General features: G+C 39.7%; 1 protein-coding gene across 3 annotated transcripts in view; it reads left to right on the top strand.

Annotated features, from left to right (window-relative positions):
- The window catches only part of ARHGAP10 (Rho GTPase activating protein 10), a 311,913-nt gene that overhangs the window by 164,200 nt on the left and 126,799 nt on the right, over window positions 1-20,914 (top strand). For 2 of the 3 annotated variants that reach the window (XM_034661541.1, XM_002916964.3), the window contains exons 13-14: window positions 394-459; window positions 18,850-18,924. In XM_034661541.1, coding sequence (XP_034517432.1) covers window positions 394-459; window positions 18,850-18,924 — 141 coding nt within the window. The remainder of the gene's footprint in view (window positions 1-393; window positions 460-18,849; window positions 18,925-20,914) is intronic. The other variant, XM_034661542.1, reaches the window with a different exon arrangement.

Here is a 20,914-nt window from a genome sequence, read left to right as displayed (position 1 = left end):
TTATAACTTAAAAAAAAAAAAAGTCCTGAGGTGGTGGTAGAATTTTGGCAAAATATATCTTAATCATCTTTAGATAGATTCCGCCTAAAGATTTGTATCATGCTCTTTTCCACTGTTTAAAAATAAGTTATATTTATTAATATAAAAATTATTTTATATTATAAATTTATAAATTATTGGTAATAGATGTCCTAATATTCCAGTAAGTGCTTCTCTAAATATATGAAATTCTCATTTACATTATTTAAACAGGGAACACATGGCCTTTAGCTTTCTTTTAATAGTGAAATAAAAAATTAAATTGGATTTAAATAATTTTTTCTATTTTTGTAAAGAAGAGAAACGTAAATAATTCATCGTGCCCTTAATATTTTATAACTGTATTTCTTTTAGGCGCACAGTTGGATAAAATGGGATTCACAATTCTCAGAAAATGTATCAGTGCAGTTGAAACACGAGGTAACATGACTGAATCATTTTATTCATGAAAGGCTATAGGTATGTAAAATCTAAGAGTCATTTAAGATGCCTGTTGCATGGTTAAGTGTTGTAGAATGGAATATGTCAACGCAAAATGTACATTCTGGGTGTTGGAGATTGAGTTGTTAATTTACGATGACAAGGTGGGATTTTCCTTTCTGTTTACATCTATATTTCTACTTCTACCCCCCACCCCCATTGAGACTTGAAGTCAGAGCTGGAATGAGAAGCATTTGAAGACTCAGTGGTGTTGGACAGCCAATCTGAATCACTTTTTGCTCACTATTGAGATACTGTCACCTTCCATTGTCTTTCTTGTTGGCCTCCCTTTAAAAAGTCAGTTCCATTGAGGTGTCATTTACATAAAAAGAATTCACTGACTTTGTAGAAACTGGTGAGTTTTGACAAGTGTACTGTTGTGTAACTGCCATAACATAGACATAACAATCATAGAAGTTTCCTAGCTTTCCTCCCCGCATTCCTTTGTGCCCCTTTGCGGTCAATCCCCACTCCCTCCTTGGCCCTTTGCAACTACTGAGCTGCTTTCTATCACTTTAGTTCTTTCTTTTTTTAAAAAAAAATTTCATATAAATGGAATCATGAAGTATAGTCTTTTGAGTCTGGCTTCTTTATGTAGCATAATGCTTTTGAGATTCATCTCGTTGGGTGTATCCCTGGCTCATTTCTTTTTATTGCTAGGCATGATTTCATTACATGGATCTACCATAATCTGTTTATTTGTTTACCTATTGGTAAATATTTGGATTGTTTCCGTTTTAAATTTAAGGAAAGCTAATCCCACCCCTGACCGAAAGCTTCCTCTTTATAGTCCCTAAAATAACAGGGCCTTTGCACTTTGCAGCCATGGCAGCAGACTTCAGAGAAACAAAATAGTGAACATTACAAAACAGGCTCCTTCTGGAGGTCGAGTTTCTCTTTGTTTAGAGACCTAGTGGAGTATGAATAAATGGATCTTAATTCACCCTCATAGATTGCATACCCCAGTCCTGCTTTGGATGACTTTGTGGATGAAGCATTGCGTTCATACTTTCTGTCAAAACAAGGTCTTTGTTGTGGAGCCAGGTGCCTGCCAGGTCTGAAACGAGAGGGTCAGATGACGGAAGAATACCAGCTGGTTTATGACTTGGGGATTTGCCCATTGATAGTAAAAACTCAAGCCACAGAAAGCCTTTTCTTCTGCACTTTCTTCCAGTGGCAGTTTGGGCTGGAACAGGTTTTCCTTCATTTCAGCCTGCCCTCAAGTTGAGCTGACAAATTTCTTCATTTTCTAAGTGCTTCACACGTTTCCAAAATTTAGAAAAAATACTGTGATTTTCATATCTCTCACTTCATCATTCATATTTCTGTTTCTCCTGAGCTCCTGAAGTGAGGCGCCTTGATTGTATCACTTGTGTGCTTATTATTTTGATAAATTATGTTCTTTCCCCAAAGGATATGTTTTATACATACTTGCTTCTGCCTGAACAGATTAAAATCTATCTAGAATGCTTTCTGATTGGTATGTGTAGCTTTATGGAGTGTTATATACATTGAGTGGAATATATGTGCTAGAATCTGCATGTATTGAATGTGTTTTTATTATATTACTGGATGTTTTTAACAGAAGAATGAATCTACACAATTTTTTCAAAGATTTTATTTATTTGAGAGAGAGAGAGAGAAAGCGCACGCGAGCACACAAGCACAGGGTGGGGCAGAGGGACAGACTTCCTGCTGAGCATAGAGCCCAACTCAGGGCTGGATCCCAGGACCCTGAGATTGTGACCTGAGCTGAAGTTAGAAGCTTAACTGACTGAGCCACCCAGGCGCCCCGAGTCTACATAATTTAAGTTAGATTTTCTCATTTAAAGATAACAAAAAGCATATATTTTTCTTTTTTAAATCTTTTATTCGTAAAGGTCTTCCATTACTGAATGAAGCCTTTTGCTTTTAATGGAATGCTAGACTAATAGCAGTGTTAAAAGAATCAATGGTCAGATTATATTATGAAAAATGAGAAACACTGTAGAATCTCTGAGGCTTTTATCCTAAATTTGTAAGTTCCTCCAAGTAATATTGCTCTTAATGATTTCCTCCAAATCAGCTCTCATGGCTGTTGATTTTTTTTTTTTTTTAATGCTACAGGTATGGTTGCCTACTTCTTTTTTTCATCAAGATAAAGCAGCTCTCGGTGTCTCACAGGAAATGCACAAGTCCCTGTGGCTTAAAACAACAAGACTTATTTCTCACTCAAGCTTTGGTAGGAGGGCTTTTGCTCATCACCAATACCTTGGCTTACAGGTTCCTGGTTGCCTTTGCAAACCAACCAAATTAAAGGTTCCTGGTTGCTGTGCCGGGGGGAAACAATTCTGGAGGGTTTTGGACCAGCAACTAGAATGGTCTGGTCTTGAAGCGAGTTACATTTGCTTACAGCTAATTGGTCAATAGAAGCCTCATGGCCGCACTCGACCCCAAAGAGTCTAGGTTGAACAGCCCTACCAGGAGAACACACAGAGAGGTGGAAATATTTGGTGAATAGCATGAATGACAACCATGTATTTTGTGGATCTACATGCCTAAAAACCAGGGGCATTTAATGAAATCTGACCGAAAAATTATTTCTAATCACTGCTTTTAGTGTTTTAGATGTGACTGTCATTGTGTGAAAACTACCATTTCATGTGTTTGGATTAAAACCATTAGTGTGCCTTTTCCCCTAATATGTTCTTCTAAAAATGACTCTTGGCATTTTTATTACTATCAACCTTATTTGTGACATCACTGAAATATTTGGAAAGCATCAGACAAATGTCTAAAATTTATTGTGGTCCTCAGTATCCTAAGAGGTGACATTTTTAGTGTACTGACATATCTTTGACAACATATATAATATGTATTACACTAAGATGATATATATGACACTAATATATATGTGACACTAATATATGATACTAATATAAGATACCAGTATATGACACTAATATAATATATAATCTATGTTAACATGTACAGTATATGTTGAGGTATATAGATGCTAGCATCTTGACCTGAGTGGGATTATTTAGCAGTTAACTCTGCTTTTGGGTAAGAAGAAGCCCGTTTCACTACAATATCAGCATCAGTTAGCAGATCATACTCATCATTTCCGTAGAGCTGTTTGCTCATGAAGTTAGGGGGTATGTGGGAGTCAGATTAACTGATTTTTCAGCCATTTAACAAATATTTGTAAATGCTGTGTACTGGCTCTTAATGGATTCAGGCAAACTGACTACTGCTAGGCAATTATTGCCTATTGTATACCAAACTGAAGGCCTTCCTAAAGCCATGATTCCCAAATATTGCTGCACATTGGAATCATCTGGGATCCTCAAAAAATCCTACCTGACTCTTCCCCCCCATCCCCCAGTCAGTCTGACTTCATTGCTCTCTGTTGTGAACTGGGAAGTGGGATTTTTTAAAAAAATATATATATTCTCCAGGTGATTCTACTATGTAGCAAAGTTTGGGAACCACTGTTCTAATGGAAGGGTTGTTTGTGTGTTGGAGAAATAGGGTATACAATTATTATCTTTATGGTTATAGTATCCTTTCTATGCGGGGAGCTTTTCCTTTAACTTAAAAAAAAAAAAAAACCCAACCTAAACCCAAACAAACAAACAAAACAGAAAAATTCTGAAAAAATAGCACAGTGTTCCTTACCTTCCCTCAGTAACAGGTTGCCTATCACAATTAAATCCTAGTTCTGACGTGAAGCCAGTCAGCTAACCAGTATTTATTTATCGAACAGTCACAGTGTGTACATAGCTTTGTTCTAGTCCTTTGGGACACATATTAAAGGTTAGTTACATATAATGCTGGATACATCAATAGTAAACAGATCTGTAATGTAAATCTATCATGTGATAAAAGTGTTATACGTCTGCAAGAATTCAGAGAATTTGCGTGTTGATAGATTGCAGTGTACTTGATGTTGATTGAGAACTATGTTTAGGAATAGGTTTCCTTAGATTTAAAGGATAGGAAGGTATAGTTTGGCATTTAGAGACACCTCTGCAAAGATGTGGAGACAGAGTGTGACAGGAACAAGGCAAATTTGATTGGAAAGGAAGCATGAAGAAACAGTATGAAAGCAGGTACTCAAGCATTTGCATTTAATTGTGAAGGAACTGGGTAAGTCCCAGAGGGTGGTGGATAGCAGAGTAGGAGGCTTAGAAAGATAAATATGAAAACTAGACACATATGGGACGACTGAGTGCAGAGGAGTCCCAGAATTCTGCCTCGGTTGGAGGATCCGGCGGGGCAGGTAGCTGTTTTGGGGAGGGCAATTAGTCAGTGGGGTCAGATAGCATGGATGCACCCTAGTGACTTAGCAGATGAAGCAGTAGTCGCACTTAGCAGTTGGTCGTACGTAGAGGGTCAGAGTTCTGCAAGGAATTTCACCTTCAGATTTTAGTTTGGAAAACAAAGGCTATCCAGGAAACTTAAGAGTCCACGGCAGACCGGTTGCCATGTATCTAGATCACCAAGGGTGCTTCTTGAAAATCCAGATTCCTGGGCTCCATCAGTTTTTTTTTTTTTTTAAAGATTTTATTTATTTATTCGACAGAGATAGAGACAGCCAGCGAGAGAGGGGACACACAGGGGGAGTGGGAGAGGAAGAAGCAGGCTCATAGCAGAGGAGCCCTGATGTGGGGCTCGATCCCAGAACGCCGGGATCACGCCCTGAGCCGAAGGCAGACGCTTAACCGCTGTGCCACCCGGCGCCCCTGGGCTCCATCAGTTCTGTTGACTCATATTCACTGGTAGCTGGGCTTCTGCTGTGGACAATGTGAGTTCCAAAAAGCATAGTCAAGGGGAGACGGGAGTTTTCTCATCTTCTGCTGTTAGGGGGTAGAAGAAGCCATGATGGTTTTCTGAGCGAGTAGAGTTTTGAGGGCCCTGGTCATGGATCCGTGTAGCTTTGGGGATGATGAGTGTGAATCTAGCAGATGGAGGGTAGAACCTCCATCCTAAAAAGTGCAGTTTGAGGGAAGAAATAAGAAAATGGCTCAAAGGGGCCAAGTCTCAGTAAGAAGCCAAGGGCATTTCAGATTTCCACCACGTTGTAGGTGGATCCAAGGCAAATTCCGAAGTGTTCATGGCGCCTGTTCACGGATTCTGGGCTTCACCTCCAGCCCCTTTACCTGCTAGTCCATATGATGCCTAGTGTCTGGTGCCCTGTAGTAGTTTGTTCGTTTGTGGGAAAACACTTGGTTATTCTCAAGCAGTTTTATACAGCCTTTCTTCCATTGTGTCTAGGCTGAAAACCATGCAGTCACCACCTCTCTGGCTGTCTGATGGAGAACACGATGGGCTCATTCATCTCCTGTCTGATGATGGAGAATATGATGGGCTCATTTGCCCTGCCCCTGCCCCCCGCACCCAGCCTGTGAATCACCACTGACTCAGGGCTTCCCTGGAGACTCAGCACATAAACTGTGTTCTGAAAGATGAGGAATTGGCCAGGTGCACAAGTGTGGAGTGTCAGGAAGGATTTTGGGAGAGGGAAAGGGTGGGGTCAAAGTGTTGATGTTTGACAGAGCATGATGCATCTGGGACATGGGGGGTCGCTGGCAAGACTGGAGGAAGAGAGGCACTTGGATTACTCTGCAGAAGGTGCACCTCTCTGTCGGCCGTGAAGAGTGGTCAGGTTTACACTCCAAAATGATGCAGTAAGGTAGGCATTTTGGAAAGATTCTAAACCCTTCAGACCCTTAGTCTTCAGAAGAATGTGACTAGGAAGTTCATTCACACTGTCTACCTGCACCCACGTTTGTGAGGATTAGAACTAATTTTTGTACATAGTAGATATTCATTAAATGTGTTTTTAAACTTCCTTTTTCCATTCTCCCTTGAAGAGCTTTCCTTATGAAAATTCCTCATTTGGCAGTTATATTGTCTGATATTGTTAATTATATTTGATCTATTTATTTTGTTTCTGGAACTTTATGGTTTCCTTGGAGTGAAGAAAATGTCTTATTTATCCTTTGCTTGCTTCTTCTCATCTCACATAGAGTCTGTGTCTACATACAGAGAACTCAATAAGCAATTGTGTTTTGCTTGAGTATTCAGAGATTTGACTAACATGCCACATCGGAAAATTAAGTGTTTCAGCAATTTGTGAAATTATTGGAAGGACTTTTTCTTCTGTATGTGGTTGGAATTAGTGCTTTTGAATAACATATGTAGGATTGGTTTTCATTCCTTTTTGAATTTATGTCAGCATCTTTCAGAATTACGGGTAATAGTTTAGACATAGAAAGATACGTCATGTTACATGTTGAAGCATTTTTTGGTTTCAGAGCTTGGAGAGTAATTACACTACTTCCTTAAGTAAATTACTCCCGTTCCTATAAAGGGACCAACTCCCACAACCAGGATGTTGACTTTCTCTGGAACTGCATGCCATCTAGTTTTTCAGGTGTATGCATTATAAAATACAGTAAAACAGAGTAAGACGCTTGCTTAAAAACTTCCTCTGGTTGCTGTTTTTTAAATAGTCATCATGATTTAAAACTAAATTTGTATGCTACTTTTGTTTATGAAGTTTCTCTTAAAAAAAACCTTCCATATGTGAATAATTTCTAGAGTATGGCGTTAAAATGTCGGTCTGGGCAAGCTGTCAGTTATCTGGTTCAGCCCTGTACCAAGCTGTGAATTCATGGGAGAGAAGGAGGAAGCCACATCTAAGATGTGTCAGTCTTTGATCTGTTGTATGTAAAAGTGAATTTCTCTTTCTTTGAAAAGCTGAGTTTTAGGTTTTTGGAAAATCTTTTTGAAGTTGGCTTGAGGATTTTTCCACTTCCGGAGCACCTCTGGAGTTGTTTGGGGTCTCGAGAATGGGCCTGGTGGAAGGTGATGCTGTATAGCTTCAGTATTAGTCTTTGTTGGAGGGAAGATGCCTAAAGTTGAAGTTGCAACACTTTTTACCATGATTGCACATTAATCTTAAGTTGCCAAGGGCAAATTATATGCAAAATGAAGAAAATAAAGAACAGCTGTCCCCAGAAAATTTACAGCAAGTAAACTTGAGTTTCTCGCTCACTGTCTCTTTTTTAATCATAATGGGTGTGAGGTAGGAGTGGGTGGATAACAGAGGACAGTCTTATGTGGGAGGGAGCCAGAGAGTCTTGTGGTGTCTGCAGAAATGCAAATGCAAAACTGAAATACTAAATTCAGGCGAGTCAGGATTATTCATTTTCTTAATTAGTAATCTTATTTGTTTTAAGAACAAATAAGCTTCCAAAGCTATTAGTTTCCAAATGAGTGGCTGCGTAAAGTTAATAGGGAAAAATGGTTAAACCGTTTTGCTACAGAGTAGGCGTGCTAGGTTCTCTGTGTTTGGTTTAGATTCTGATGAGGTCCATGGCGTTTTATTGCAAGGCTCTCTCGACACTTTTAGTGCGTAGTGGTGAAGGGCATCAGCTCAAAGTTCGGTCTTGATTCCAATCTCTTCCAGCACTTACTAGCTCTGCAACCATGGCGAGTTTGTTACTTGACTCCCTGTGACCTGCTTTCATCACGTGTCACCTGGGATAATGGTGGCATCTCCTTTGCAGGCAGGTTGTGAGAATGAAAAAAAGAACGCTTGGGACGTTGGCTCACATGGAGTGTTCAAGCAATGTGAGTCACGTATTTAGAGATATGTCTGTGAATTGAAGCCAATCATGATTAAGTAGTTCCATTATTGATTCAAGGCTCTGGGAGCGCTGAGAAACTTCGTTTAGTTTATTTTTTTAATAGTAATTTACATAGGGAAGGAAACCACTTGAGTTCGCTTTAGTAATTTTATGTGATGCTTGTAACAAGGCAGTAACAGTAACCGCTTTGGCTTTCAATCTTCTCTTCCTCAGTGTCTTGTGGACCCTTGAGCAAGAAAGTGGCTGGGAGGCAGTGAGGAAAGGAAAGAGCCTCAGGAAGAAGACTATGACTTTTAGATTACCTCAGGCTCCCCCTCCCCTAAAAAAGAGATTGCCCAGAGTTGCCCCAAATTGGTTTAGTCCCTGATGTCCTAGCTGCTCTGAGGTGGAGAGACAGATGGCAGCAGCGAGACACCTTTAGGCCTTTCCTGATGTTCTGTTTTCTGTAGAGAAGGGAGGAAAAGGAGTCTTGCAAAAAACAACAGCCAACTTCTGCCTTGAGTTTGAGTTTCTTTTCTGATTTACGTAAGTAAAATTCTGTGACTACTTAAGTTTGAGCTGCATGAGTGAGTCTGAAAATGAAATGTACTTTTATTTAGCTGTCCCATCCACTCCGGCTTATTTAATACTTACATATTCCTGGGCATGCATGTGTTAGATGGGCTTTAGTCCATTCTTTTTTGGTGTTTCCTATAGGAAAGATATTGGAAGAAAAAATGGTGGAGATATGGTTCCTTTTCTTAAAGATTAGCTTCAATCTAGTTTCAAGGCAGTGAAGGCCCTGATTTTATGCTTTCATGTGAACAAGTTATTTTGCAGTTTCATGGATGCTAGTAGAAGACTCAAGACTCCTAGATCAGAGATGAAGGACAGTTTATTACTCTCAGTAGCCAGAGTATTAAATTTTGTGTTGGTGTCTGATTCCCAAGGGCACTGCAGAGAGGGTCAGGTGAGATCTGTACACATAGTGGGTCATATTATAAGAGAAAAAAACTCTGAACTTAGGAAGCTTGAGTCTTTTATTATGGCCAGCAAGCATGCCTGCCCTTTGTTCTAGATGGAGACACTATCTCTATTTTCCAAAGCTGCAGGCAAACATGTTCTTTGCTCCTGAGAGAGATAGTGGAACAGATGGTGTTCATCCATCCGTCTTGGGGTGTTGCTGGCAGAGGGGGTGGATGGGTATGATGTGACAAGATGCTCTGTGAACAGTCAAGGCCAGAGTGTGGCAGATCCCAGGTACTGTGCTGCACGTTTGCCTCCGTTCTATAGGCAATGGTGAGACGTTGACAGATTTGAGCAGGCATGTGTTCACGTCTTTTTAATGGGAGGAAGTAGATTGAATGGGAGCCGGGTGGGGTGGACGGGATGGCAGGCAGGATGGCTGGTTGGATTTTAGAAATAATCCACACAGAAGTTGATGGAAGTTTAAACTAGGGTGTCGGCAATGGAAAGAAGGGATGGATAGGACGAGAGACTTGGCAGAAAAACAGAATCTGATGACATGTTGGCTATAGAAGATAGGGAAGAGGGAAGGTAAACTATAAGCTTTCCAGCCAAGGTAGATGAAGACATCTTTAGCCAAGACAGAGAACGCAGGGGGAGCAGTAGGTTTGGAAGAAACATAGGGATTGGGATTTGTTTCTCATAGGAATTCAAGGTGCCTGTGACATTTCTGTCAGAAATAAAATGAAGGCAGCAAAGAGAAGAAGGTGGACATGATTTTCAGAAGGGTGAAGTTTTGATTGTCAGAAAATCATGCCAGATGGATGGTGAGGGAAGAAGATAATGGGGCAAAGGGCAGAATCTTTGGGGATCTTTGTGTTTAGAAATATGGGGAAAAAGAATAATTAGGGAGACATAGCACAGTCATGGGTCAGAGAGGAACCCAAGGCAGTGTGGTGTAAAGGAATCGGAAGAGGGGCAATTCCAAGGAAGAGAAAGTCATAGCTATGTCAACTGCTCTAGTAAGTTTAGGCAGGAGGAAGACCAAGAAAAAACCACTGGGTTAAGAGTTGGGAAGCAAGAAGCTAGAGAATAGCCAGGCTGGACAGGTTGTACTTCTTACAAGAACCCTATGAGACCATATTTCTCCATTTTACATGAGCATCTGAAGCCAGGAGATGTGATTTGACTTGTGTAAGCCTCAGCTAGAAAGCATTAGACTACAACTCAAACCCAAGGCTGAGTTTTTAATGTCAGTGCTCTCAATATCTATGACCATGAGGAGATGGAGACTCTGTAGGCTGATTTCCTAAGGATGCTGAGGATAAATGAAAGAATACAGACACATTTTTATTTTTTATTTATTTTTTAAAGATTTTATTTATTTGACAGAGAGAGAGTGAGAGAGCACAAGCGGGGTGGGGACGGCAGAGGGAGAAGGAGAAGCAGGCTCTCTGCTAAGGAGGGAGCCCAGTTGCGGGGCTTGATCGCAGGACCCTGGGATCATGACCTGGGTGGGAGGCAGACGCTTCACTGACTGAGCCACCTAGGTGCCCCTAGACAAATTTTTAAATGGAGGAAATTTGAAACTGTAGATAGCAGAAAAGGGGAGCAGGGAGATTTAAGTGTCAGTGTCCGAAGTGCTCATCCAGATTTGAGATGAAGCCATTCTAAAGTCATGGCGCCTTCTTTCCATAGCAGCTCCAGCATGGCCTCTGAAGGGGCACCATCAGCCCAAGAGAGATTTATCCCCTTGCTGAGAATCTCTGCAGCACCTTGGAAAGTCTCTTAGTGGAAGACGTAGTATCAGCGTGGAATCTGCATCTGACAATATTTAAAACCCTAATAATGAATGGCATTTTATGGTTTCCAGGTATTTCATGTACTCTAGCTCACCCATCCCTACAAAACTCAGTGGGTGGTTGAGAAGATTGATCTTGTTTGTTAGGCTCAGGTGCATATGAGGGATCAGAGGCTTGGAACAAGTTGAGGGTAAACCTGCCACAGTTCACACAACTAGAAAGTTGGCAGAGCTGGAATTTGGATCTTCATTTCCTGACTGGAAGTCAGAATTGTCCCGTGGCAGTAGAGTAAGGTGAGAGGAAGAGTTGGTTGACAATTCAGCTTAGTGGTAATAGGGTTGCTGAACGCTGCTGGGAGGCCCAGGACTGTGAGATACTCCTTTCCCCAGGGTTTACACTGTGAGGAAAGATGGAAGGGCACATCGAATGAGTCATAGCTAGATCTGTCAGGTCTGTCAGAGGATATCAGACGTCTGGGGAGTAATACTTGGGACTCCAAGTGTTACTAATGAAAGAGGAAACTTCCCGTTAGTTTGTAGTTTCTCACCAGCCCTGCTGGAGGCGCCCTGCGCACTGGTTTGGGTGTTTGTGCAAGGAATAGCAGCAAGTCTAGGGGTTGTCTGAAGCAAAAATGCTTTCTCATGTGGGCTAGAAACTGGAAATGAGTCTGGCCACTTGGAATGCTAGGAATATATATTCTGTTCTGACCCTAATACCAAGGTAGCAGCTAATAAACCAAATACCCTTCGTATATGAGACTTGGATTTGGAAAAGATGAGTCTTGGAGTCAAGCCTAGATGTGTCTGAAGAGTCCTGAAGTTATCAGTGCTTCCAAAGATATTGACTTAGACCCGGAATTGGATATTTGCCTTGTACTTTGTCTATACTCATCATCGCTTCTGCTGGGATGGGATGTAGTAACGGGAGTGGATGTGACAGCCAGCCTCAGTGGGCACAGCTGCCCTCATGCGCCAGGCTGTCGGGTTTCCGAGCTCAGTCCCAGGTTGGTTTGGGTGTGGGAAGACCATGTGAATGAAATCATGAGACCTTTCTTCAAAGTTCCTGCTGGTGGGAGGCTATTCATCATAGTGCAGAAGTGGATTTATCTGAAAAGAGTACGTGGAGGCCAACTGAAAGTGAAACCAAGACTTCAGAGGAAGGAAACTGCCGAGTAGTTTCTGGCAGATAGTAGCTGTCTGTAATGTTTTTCTGTCTGCTGCCCAAATAATCATCATCTAGGGGAGAAATTCCAAATGTGATCGGTGAACAGGAATTTCACATTTTCCATGAGCCATTCATATTGAATACACTTTGACTCTCTTCTCAACATGTGCTTTATCGTATAAAGGTAGGCTATAGGCTGCACGCCTCAGGTAGGACAACTTGTGTATGTGTCGTGTCTTGTACCTAGCTGTTTCGATACTGATTTTGATTCTGATTTTGAATTTTATGCTCAACTAAAGCTTGTAATGAGTGCTTGGTATGTGAGGCCCATGCACATGCTTTACACATGTTGTCTCCTTTAATTTTCATGACAACCCCATGCCACCATTAACCTCATTTTTCAGGTAAAGAAACTGAGACACAGAGATGGAGCAACTTGCTAGGTTGTACAACAGGGTAGTGGTAGAGTTGGAAGTTTCCAGAATATCAGTAACCTGGTTATGCTTTTTTTTTTTTTTTTTTTTTTTTTTTAAGTGAGGGGACCAAGACCTAGAAAGATTAAAATGTTACTATCAGCTGTAGTTAAAATTCTCTTGCAGGGCTTAAAATTTGTTTCTTACCCTTTTTGTACTATTTAATTCATTAGAAGTGTTAAAAACAATGCATTCTTCTTCCAAAGTTTTAGAATTCTAGAATTCTATAAATCTAGTTTATTAAATTTATGATGTTGAATGTTATATCCCTTTGATGGGCTAGAGTGAATGATTCTTGGTTCTGCGTGCTTATACTTAAAAATAATTTAATATAAATGTGTGTTTTAGACAGAACCTTAAAGTATTATGAATTGTCCAGTATCTTGGAAGGGAATCTTTGTATATGAAGCTGTTTATTTTTATGTAACCCAGTTCAGTGGATAGCCTGGAAAGTGCTTATTGGATTTGCACAGACATGTAAATAGAGTGTTTATTGGGGATTAATTATAAATAGATGTGAGGGACACATTATCAAATTTTTGTAATTTACTGGTGACCTGAAGCAATATTCATGAGCCTCATCATTGCTATTTTTGGAGTCACCTTTAAAGCATATCATTCTTAGCTTTGTTGCTCGGTCATTTCCTTACAAGTTTTTCCTCATCATTTTACCTGTAATCCTTTTTTCCTTTTATTTTCAAGAGTCTCTCGAGGTTAGTTAACATTTATAATGTATAATTATAAAACATGCAACTCTGATTAATATTTATATATGCATAAAATTGTATGTTTGTTCATTACATAGCCCAAAGGGGAAAAATCTTTGCAGTGCTGGGGGACCTGTGTATTTATGCCTGCGTGCGTGTGTGTGTGCGTGTATGCCTTATTAATGATGACATGTGGCAGACTTTTGATGTAAATTCTGTGAATGTGAACCTGAATATTAATGACCTTTCACCCCTGTTGTCAACGTGCCAATAAATGATTCGGCCCTTCCACAAATATTGATCAATTACCTCATTCCATGCCAAGCACTCTGCTGGTTACTAGATGAGAAATGAATGAATGTTGGTTGATAGACCCATAACATATGGCATTTATTTCTGTAGAATCATACACCTGGAAAACGTGTATGATTTTAATAATATTATGCCTGTTACCATCAAAAGTATTTAAGTTCCACTTTGAGTCTTATTCTTTTATACTGTTATATCTGTCTTTTCTACTAACAACCTTTTCTGTCCCTTTTTATTTTCTGTCCTTATCACTTTACAAATCAATCATCAACTTATTAATCATTTATTCAGTTTATCCATTAATTTATCCAATTAGTTTGTTAAATGTATACAATATGCTGAAGATCATGCAAGTTATTAAGAATCCTGAGTTATCAGGTATGGAATCTACTCCTGAAGCCAGAAAGGAAAGGAAAAACAAGACTTTATGGCTGCATTGGTCCCAAGTTGCTCTCTTTTAATTTTAATTCTCTTTTAAATTTTACCCTGACTTCACTTTATTCTACCTCAGTGCTTAAAATATAGTAAGTACACAGTATTTTATTAAATTAATAAGAATTTAAATGTTATGTAATTTCTAGTCTGTTATCTTTTCATATATTTCCAATTTCTCCTTCCTTTCATTCTGTTCTGTGTTGACCTTTCCTCTGTGTGTGCGTGTGTGTTTTAATGACCTGTCTTCTCTCTTCTGCTTCCTTTACTCTAATTGCCACTTCCTGTTTTCTACTTAATACATTTATTTGCCAGTTGCAGCCACTCCAGCCTTTTCCCCCACCTCTGTTGTTTAACTGAACTTATCCACCCTCTTTGGCTTTCTTTTCCTTTTGTGTCTAATTCTTTTATTTTCCAAGAGCGTCTTACTTTTTTGCTTCTCCAGCCCACCTACCAGGACCTCTGAGTGCCCACTGGTGTTGGGTAGTTCTGTGCAGGTGTTTTATGGAGTAGAATAGACTGGTTCTGGCAGCATCATCTGGGTTCTGAGAGGGAAGCTGTTGGGCAGAGATGATGATGAAACCTGACTCATTTCCACTTTTCGACTTTCTCCTCAAGAAAGATGTGGCTAGTGCTCAGTGACAGGACTGTGTGAGATTGGAGGAGACAGGTGGTGGGAAGGAAGACACATTTGATTTCACCTTGTCCACTTTGCCCAGGGACAGCTGTCAGCAGCTGCTTGTCACGGTAATGCAGAGCACTTACCCTTTCTTTACTACTGATCAGAAACACTCTTATTTATTAAAAGAGAAAAAAAATCTTTGGGTCTATAACACTTTGATCAGATGACAAATTTTTGTTAAAAGTTAGAGTCTTGTAGTAATGACATCAGGGAATGTCGATATCCTGAAAAGATTGTAATAACTTGGATATCTTAAGTTTTTAGTTCTTAATTGTAATGTCTGTTTTGGACCAAGTCCAATCTATATCTGTAGTTCCAAGTTAATTTCAAGTCAAATCACCCTGGCCATTGCCTCTTCTGTACTCAGCTATTCTATGCAAGGCACCATGAAAGCTATTGAAAGCAAAAACCAAGATTGACCTAGTATCTTTCCATGTCTGTGTGTATTTGGGAAGAGAAGGTGGAACACAGGTCTGAAAATCATGAGGCTGGATGTGTTTTAGAAAAGTAATGTAGACAGTATATTACATCTCCAGATAGGTTGTGTGTGGAAATTACCTTTAACATGGTTAATTAGGAATATTCACACTGAGTGGGAGAAAAATACAGACATAAATAATCTTATGTCAGGTCAAGCATTCAGATTTTGCTTTTGGGAATTGCAAATAAGAGATTGTGGGCTTGTTTTAAAATGTAATCAAGTGTTAAGGGGAATTAATTATGAGTCACGTTCAGGGAAAGGGAGTATCACTGTGGGCTGGTGGTAGAAAAGGTGGGATTTTAATCTGGTTTTGAAGGTCCAGATGGGACTTCATTTTGCTCACTGTTGAATCTTGGGCAGCTAGAACAGAACCTGGCATTTATTTGATGAATAAATACTTGACAGATGAGTAATTTGTGAAGAGAAGGGGAAGAACATTTCTGTCAGATGGGGCCTTTACCTCAGGAGGGGATGAATTTGGTTAGTTGCGATGATAGTTCGAGGTCTGCTCTGCTAAAGGTGAATATTCCACAATAAATGTGGGTAGGTGAGGTCGGCCCCATTGTGGATATTTATGTGTTTATGCCCTACCTACTTGTTACGGAATTTAGACTGGATCTGATGGCTTACTCTTAAATGGGGATGGAAGAGAACTTAGATAATCAAAGTGGTTTGAAAAATGAAAAAAAAATGATGTTCAGAATGAATTATGGTCATATGTGCTTTCCTGCAAGGATGCCTTAATAAATGTGTGTGTATAAAATTCAAGACTGTGGTGATGGAGCAGAGGTTAGTCTGAAGTTTGAGGAAATAGTGCAACTATTGAATTTATAAAGTGACAGGAAGTCAAAGAAAAATTCAAAATTCTAATACTGGGTGATTAAAAACAGTGACTTCTTTGGCTGAAAGGGGAAAATGTGGAAGAGAAGCCGGAGAGACGGTGATAAACCCACTCATGGGACTTGGCATATTGATTGGTTTATATTCTTCAAATATATTTATTTGTTGTCTTTTATAGGACATGTGTATGTTCATAGATATAAAGTATGTTCCTGTTTGCTTTTAAGGACATCGTAACAAGAAACAAAATCCTACATGACTTGTGTGTGTGTGTGTGTTTTATGTGCTGTTTCCAACCTGCTTTTATATGAGGTTTATTTAAATTTCATCTTAAAAAAGTGGAAACTGAGTTGAGTAGCAGCAGTTCCCCCTTGCACCTTTCATTATGCATTAGCAATTAACTCAGCTTCTCTCAGGTTGATGAATTTGAACTTGATCAATTATCTGATAGTAATTACCAGCACAGAGTGATGGTTATTGCTGAGGTAACATTCTTATTTCATTTCTCTATGTATTTCAGGCCCTTCTCAAAGACACACGTTTGTTTGACTGCAGAATATGACTTGCTCTTTTGGCTTCTGGCACTGAGGTCAAACTATTTTAGGTTTCTTAAATAGAGGTGTATTGAGGAAAAAAATCCTCTGGTATTTTAAACTCTCTGGACTTGGCCTTCTGGCCTCTAGGAGAAGGAAGGAATGAGGCCCAGTCTTTTCTCTTGTAGCAGGGTCAAACTCTGATTTTTGTGTTTCTTGACAATTTCCTTTTTATCAACTCCGGCATGGCTGACCTGAATTTCTGTCTCTCTCTTGGAGTCTGTGAGCTTCCCCATCAGGAAGATGCCTCTTTGCTGCTTTGATTCTCTAGCATTCAAAGCCTCTTTAGAACAGACATATGTAGACTGAAAGGCTAGCCTTTGCTCCTCTGGTCCTTTGAGCTCTTTGGAGATAATTGAGAGAGAAGGTGTATGTATTTGCTTGGACTGCCATAGTGAAGTACCACAGACTGGGTGGCTTAAACAATAGAAATTTACTTTCTCAGAATTGTTGGAGCTAGAAATCTGAGGTCCATGTGTCAGCAGGGTTGGTTTCTTCTGAGTGCCCCTCTCCTTGGTTTGTGGGTGATGGTCTTCTTCCTGTGTCTTCACATCGTCTTCCCTCTGTGTGTGTGTGTCCCAACTTCTTATAGGAACATTGGTCATGTTGGTATAGGGTCTACCCTACTGGCCTAATTTTAACTTAATTACCTCTTTTAAATACTTTATTTCCAAAGTCAAGTTCTGAGGTAGTGAGGGTTATGGGTTTTGGGGGCATGCAAAATTTTGCATATCATAGACGGACAAGTGGGACATTTGAGAAGCTTACAAAATGATTAAGGAGAAATAAATGAAAGGCAAAATAGAGAAAAGGAAAATAAAGGCTTGTTTTTTGCAAGGAATAATAAGAAGTTTTATGTGTGCGGTGTGTTAGAATTGACAGTACATGTGCTAATATCGCCTCAATAGCCACTCACCGTAACACGAGGTACAAGATGCTATCCTTAATCTCAGATACCTCATCGAGATCCGAGAAATCTCGTCTTGCCCAAGGTTTCAGAGCTCAGGAGTGACTGAGCCTTGACCAGAATGTAGCCCTTCAGAATCTGTCTGGTATTCTATTCATCACCCATGCAGGGAGGCAAAAAAGAGAGTAAGCCCCCTTGGGCAAATTCCATGGCCTTTTTGGTGGTGTTTTGTTTTGGAAACTTGGAGGATTAGAGGCATCATCTTCCTTTTAGCCAGTTGTGTTCTTGTTAGCTTTAACATTGGTAGTGCAGACCAGAGGCACAGGCAGCAAGCTGTAACTCTTTTGAGAAATAAATATAAGTCCTGTTTTTTTGAAAGCCATTATTTTATTATGAAAGGTTTCAAGCATAAAAACAGTAGAGAGGGTGGTACAGTGAACTCTTGTATTCCTGTTACTCAGGCTCAACAATTATAAAGATTTTACTAAAATTGCTTCATCTATCCCTTCTTTGCTCTTAAAGCAAATCTCAGATAGGTTCCTTTCACTCTTTTTGGCATGTACCTTGAAAAAATAGGGGGACGTTTTCTGACCTAATCTTAACGTCACTCAGTTTCCTGATTGCCTGAAAAATGCCCTTTTACAAGTTGGTTTATTCAAATCAGAATCCAAACATGCCATGTATTCAAGACAGTAAATTATGTGCGACAGTACATTTTCTTGCCTTTACTTCTTGTCTGTTGTGCGAAGAGATATTTTGTTTTCCTGGCTCCGCAGAGAGAGAATGGTGTGATTTGGTTCGTTTTGATGTATACTTTGTAGTAATGTTCCTTGGAAGTTTCAGAGCTCAACACTGGACAGAGCATATAACAGCTCTTCCAAGCAGAAACAGTTCTGCCTTCATTTTGAATACATTTCCATGGTCTTAAAAAACCATCCAAATAATGATTTCTTTCTGTGTACCAATTAACACCATGTTATTTTTAAAAAGCTAAAACTTTTCAAGAAAAACATCAAGAATAAGTAAACATAACAAACATGAAAGTTACAGTGCATCTTTACAGAATGCATTGGTACACATGAGTACTACTTAAGGAACTTCTTTCATTAACATTGACTCATTACATTTTGTCCACATGGAACATTGTTTTTATGAGATTATTTTCCAACCATAGCTCATGAATACCAAGCTGCTAAAACAAGTTGGTAAACACTTGCTTTTGTCGAACGTTATTTTTATAGTCAACAGGAATGCTGCTAATGTGAGTTAGCAAAGATTCTGAATACAATTGTTGGCTGCCAGCTTTTAAAATATGACAGTCTTGTATTTTGCTAACACTCTGTCTCTTCCCATAGGTATAAATGACCAAGGATTGTACAGAGTTGTGGGGGTGAGTTCAAAGGTCCAGAGACTTCTGAGTATGTTGATGGGTATGCCTCTTTTCTAATCATTTTCCATGCATTGTTTGTTGATGTTCATTGACTTCACCACTTAATATTTCATAGTAACGTACAGCATACTTGTGAATCCATTCTGTTCTTCTGTCTAGATGAGCTTTCTCCTGAGTGGAGACAGCTGATGCGGAGAAGTAGATTAGTGTTTGCCTCAGCACAAATTATCCACTGTCTTTACTGACTAAGAAATGGGGGGTGGGGGCGTGGAAAAGGAATGCAGGCTCATGGGTGAATGTCTTCTTGCACTTGCTTCTCACAGGAAAGTAGAAGCCAGGCCTCTGCGATTTGCATGGCTTCCAAATTCCCTGTCCAGAGTCTTGACAGTACATTTGGTTGGACAAGACCACTGGGACTCACTCATTTTTATGTTGCTTCCAAAACTGTCACTTGACAGCAAGGATCTGATTCTCTGGGATTCATTGGTATTCACAGTGGCTTCTTTGTAGTTTGCACCAGGCTCTTCTCCAGAACCATGCATGCTCCATCTGTGCTGATAACACAGTGTTCTTTGGCATCGCAGACTAGAGGAAGCCAGAAAGCGAATTCATTTCATTACCCCAGACATTACGTGAATGACAAAGCGCTTTTACATTACACGCTGCTGTCAGTTCAGCGCCACCTGTAAGGCGCCCCACTTCTCTCCCCACCCCAAAGCAGGCTGCCTCTTGAGGAGTGATGATAACTCATCAGGCTGGAGGGCCTGCATGTCAAACCAATCTGTCATTTTGACCTTGCTAAATATTAATTAACTTGATATCTCACTTTAATTAATCAATATTAACTATGCCCTCAGGTATGCTGTCAATGCATTTAAACCTGTCTGCATCTTAAAGCATTGTAGGAAGGACTCAGTTTTTGGGAGCATAAACCAAGATGAATAAAATCAACTGACATGTTGCAGATCAGATTGCTTGTTTGGCTGTATTTGAATTAAGGATTTAATAAGCAATAACCTTTTTTTAGCTATTAACCACAGGAAAAATTGCCCGTCATCAGTTGGAGAGCTGTCTTAGAATACATTCGCTTTCATGAGCTGTTTTCATTTTCTGCCTCTCTGGTTTAACTTGGGTGTGCAATTTTGGCAGTCAGATTTTCCTTTTTACCATTAGTGGTCTCCAAATTAAATAGACTCAGGTTGCCAGTGGTTCAGTAGCAGCTGGAAGAGTTTAATGGGACTACAACATCTGCTTTTAGTTAATTTTAAAATTAGAAACACTTCTCTCATTTCCAAGATGGTGTAATAATGATTAGAATTGGAAGACTCTGTTGGTATCAGAAGGGGATACTTTGGCTGAAAGGCACACTTTGGCAGTAAATTGGTCCTAAGGATCCTAACATTATTTTTATTATCTTCTTGTTCACATTCAAGGGAAGTTCAAACAAGGGTGTCTCTGTGGTCACGCTGAAGTGTTAAGCTGTCTCAAAAGTTGTTCTTAATCTCATGAAATCCCACTCGATCTGCATCCCTGAACTAGGGTGGTAGTTTCCTCTGCTCATGGGAAATGTCTCAAGATAGTCCCGAACTGGCAAGGTGTTTTAAAAATACCTAAACCCTCAAAAATTCATGACCTGGAAAATGGTTTTCACTTTCCATGAGACTCAGAGCAGAGAAGTCAGGGATACAAGCATGATGCAACCTGATTTCAGTTGCTGACAAAGGAAATGCTGTGTTTTCCCAAGAAGTATTTCTTCAGAAAGTTGAAGAATTGATGAGGGAAAGATACTGACTTGTTATTTCTTTATTAAGGGAGGTGGCTGCTACACAGTAGAAACTATTTTACTTCATAAATAATTCCTACTATGAATTTAAGATTGCCAATCACAAACTTTGGATTTTTATTAGGACTAATACCAATTTCTTGTTACTTTGTTACCAACTCAAACCTAAGCTCTTAACAGAATAGATTTATTCACTGTATCCTAATTTAAAATTCCCTTAAGATGTCTCTTAATAGTAGAAAAAAAA

The sequence above is a fragment of the Ailuropoda melanoleuca genome, chromosome 5 (assembly GCF_002007445.2).
Source record: "Ailuropoda melanoleuca isolate Jingjing chromosome 5, ASM200744v2, whole genome shotgun sequence".
NCBI lineage: Eukaryota > Metazoa > Chordata > Mammalia > Carnivora > Ursidae > Ailuropoda > Ailuropoda melanoleuca.
Note: the sequence above shows the minus strand (reverse complement) of the source record. Positions and strands in the feature narration are given on the sequence as shown.